The 2265-nt window shown below is 43.9% G+C and overlaps 1 protein-coding gene across 1 annotated transcript; it reads right to left on the reverse strand.

Moving 5' to 3' along the window:
- Positions 1 to 608: 608 nt before the first annotated feature.
- Positions 609 to 1364, reverse strand: LOC119689889. The gene is made up of 2 exons (XM_038104816.1): positions 761 to 1364; positions 609 to 701 (listed from the first exon to the last, which is right to left on the reverse strand). Exon 1 carries the CDS (start codon positions 1270 to 1272, stop codon positions 916 to 918), a length of 357 nt encoding a protein of 118 aa, XP_037960744.1. The 5' UTR covers positions 1273 to 1364; the 3' UTR covers positions 609 to 701; positions 761 to 915.
- Positions 1365 to 2265: the final 901 nt, after the last annotated feature.

Raw genomic sequence — 2265 nt, forward strand, 5'->3', positions numbered from 1 at the left:
TTAAAAAGTCTCCTGCATTCTTTCCTCAATTGACCTAAGTTTCTATTCCACCAGGGTGGGTTACTCTTCCTACTAGGTCGAGTTGAAGGACAGGCAAGGTTAAAAGCTTCATTAAGTATTGAGGTAAGATCTCCTACCTGCTCGTCCAGATCATTTATATTCTCTGGCGGATAAAGAGTAGAGTTTGTCAACAGCTCATTTATAGATGATTTGTACTTTGTCCAGTTTGTATTCCTGACATTTCTGAAAGTTTCTAAACTGGGGGTACTTGATTTCTTTAAGTTTATAGAAAATTCTAAAATCATATGGTCTGAAAAAGAGTGTCTAGTGGACACTTTCCATTTTCTTATAGACCCATGAATTTTGGCAGTAGTCACGGTAATGTCTAAAACCTCCTGCCTGTTTTTGGTAACAAAAGTCGGCCTATTACCGTCATTACATATAAAAAGATTATTACTAAAAATAAAATCGAAAAGTAACTCACCACGTTCATTCGTGTTTGAGCTGCCCCATATTTCATGGTGCGCATTTGCGTCGCAACCCAAAATGATATCTGCACCAAGTCTCCTAGCGTCAATTGTCAGCTGTTTTAGGCTACTTGATGGTAACTCTTCGTGATCATGAGCCATATATGCAGATACCGCCCATATCTGGCCCCAAGGTCCCTCAATACTTACTGCGGTTAGGTCTTTGTCACTATACTGCGAAAGCATGAGAGCGTTATATATTTTATTTATTAATATGCAAGATCTAGGCTTACCCTTGTTTACCGCATACATTAAGTCAAAGTTTTTAGTCCTGAGTCCGCAGACAAGATCCTTGAAAACCCATGGCTCTTGCACCAGGACCATATCAGCCTCGTTGTTGCTGAGGCATTGCAACAAGCTGGCGGACGCAGCCTTGCAGTGGTGCAGGTTAATTTGTAGTACCCGCATCATGATTTGTTTTGGATGTGGTAGTGTCCACCACTGTAACGTCAAGCGCGCTATCTTCTTCAGATTCATTTTCAGAGTTCAAAAGTTCTTCTTCGTCAAAAAGATAGCGCGTACCAATACTCTCTTCAGATGTAATTGAAGGAGCTGGAGAGGACATAGTCACGTCCATATTTATTGAATCAGAAGTGGTAGGCAGTATTTCTACTGGGCCCACTGAGTTTGCGGTAGCAGTTTCAATATCACCCGCTTCCATTATGGTATCAACAGTGCCTTGCGGTGCTGCTGGACCTGTGTCGTTAGGTAAGGATTGCTCCTCGTCCTTTTTATATACCCTCATTGTGATGGCTGAGAAACCGTAGTTAATAACACCGTTTGATTTCGCCAAAGTGGCCAAGGATGCTTTGTCAATCACAAAACTGACCGACCTATATTTACCTTTGACTTCCTCCAGCTTGGTAATCTTCCACGTTGATGTGTTTAACTGCCGGTTTCCTAGCCGAATAAGTTCCAGAATCCGCTGAGGATCGGACTGATGGGCTGGTATCCAGGAACGCGCTCTTGGTCGACTAGGGATTTGCTCCTTAGTAACAACCTTAAGTTTGGCGCCTGGCCATGCCTCACCAATTCTGGAAATGGCTTTGCGAAAAAGATCAACAGAACGCTGATCTGCGCAGGCGATAAGTTTCACATGGCCCTGATGCCATCCACTATCGCGACAAGTGGGACCGTCTCCAGGAAAGTCCTTCAGGAGATCGACATAAATGTCAAGGAGCTTGAGCTCAATTAAGTCCCACTTAGCAGGTGTAATTGTGCCATCCGGGTCATTTTCATCAATGACTCCCATTATTAAAGAACCCTTCAGCATGTCGCTAAAGGATTTTGCATTTGTGGCGTTGCCACGAAATTTTGCCTTTTTGGCATCAGGTTTTGAAGCTGACTCATCTAATGAGCGCTGTCGCTTCGTAGCAGGTTCCTGCTTGTCCTTCGAGGTATCGAGGACCTGCTTAGCCCAGGCAATCCTGGCCTTCATAGATTCGGATGTAACCGAAATATTGCCGTATCTTTCGAGCAGTCTAGTCGCCGCTCGGCGTTCCTTGTAACTCCTCCTCCCAGGAGGGCCTGACCGAATTAGTGGTCCGGAGCGCGTCGATACATTTTGTTTATGATTTGGAGGCACCTTTTTATTACCACTGGAAGTCGCGGTAGGTACCTTGTTTGGACACTTAGTGTCCGAAGATTTTGAGCTCTGTTTAGCCGAGCTCTCCGCTATAGAATTTTTATTTTTATTAGTTATTGGTTCATTCATATTTAAACCCACGAGTTGCGGAGA

The sequence above is a fragment of the Teleopsis dalmanni genome, chromosome X (genome assembly GCF_002237135.1).
Source record: "Teleopsis dalmanni isolate 2A chromosome X, ASM223713v2, whole genome shotgun sequence".
NCBI classification, from domain to species: domain Eukaryota; kingdom Metazoa; phylum Arthropoda; class Insecta; order Diptera; family Diopsidae; genus Teleopsis; species Teleopsis dalmanni.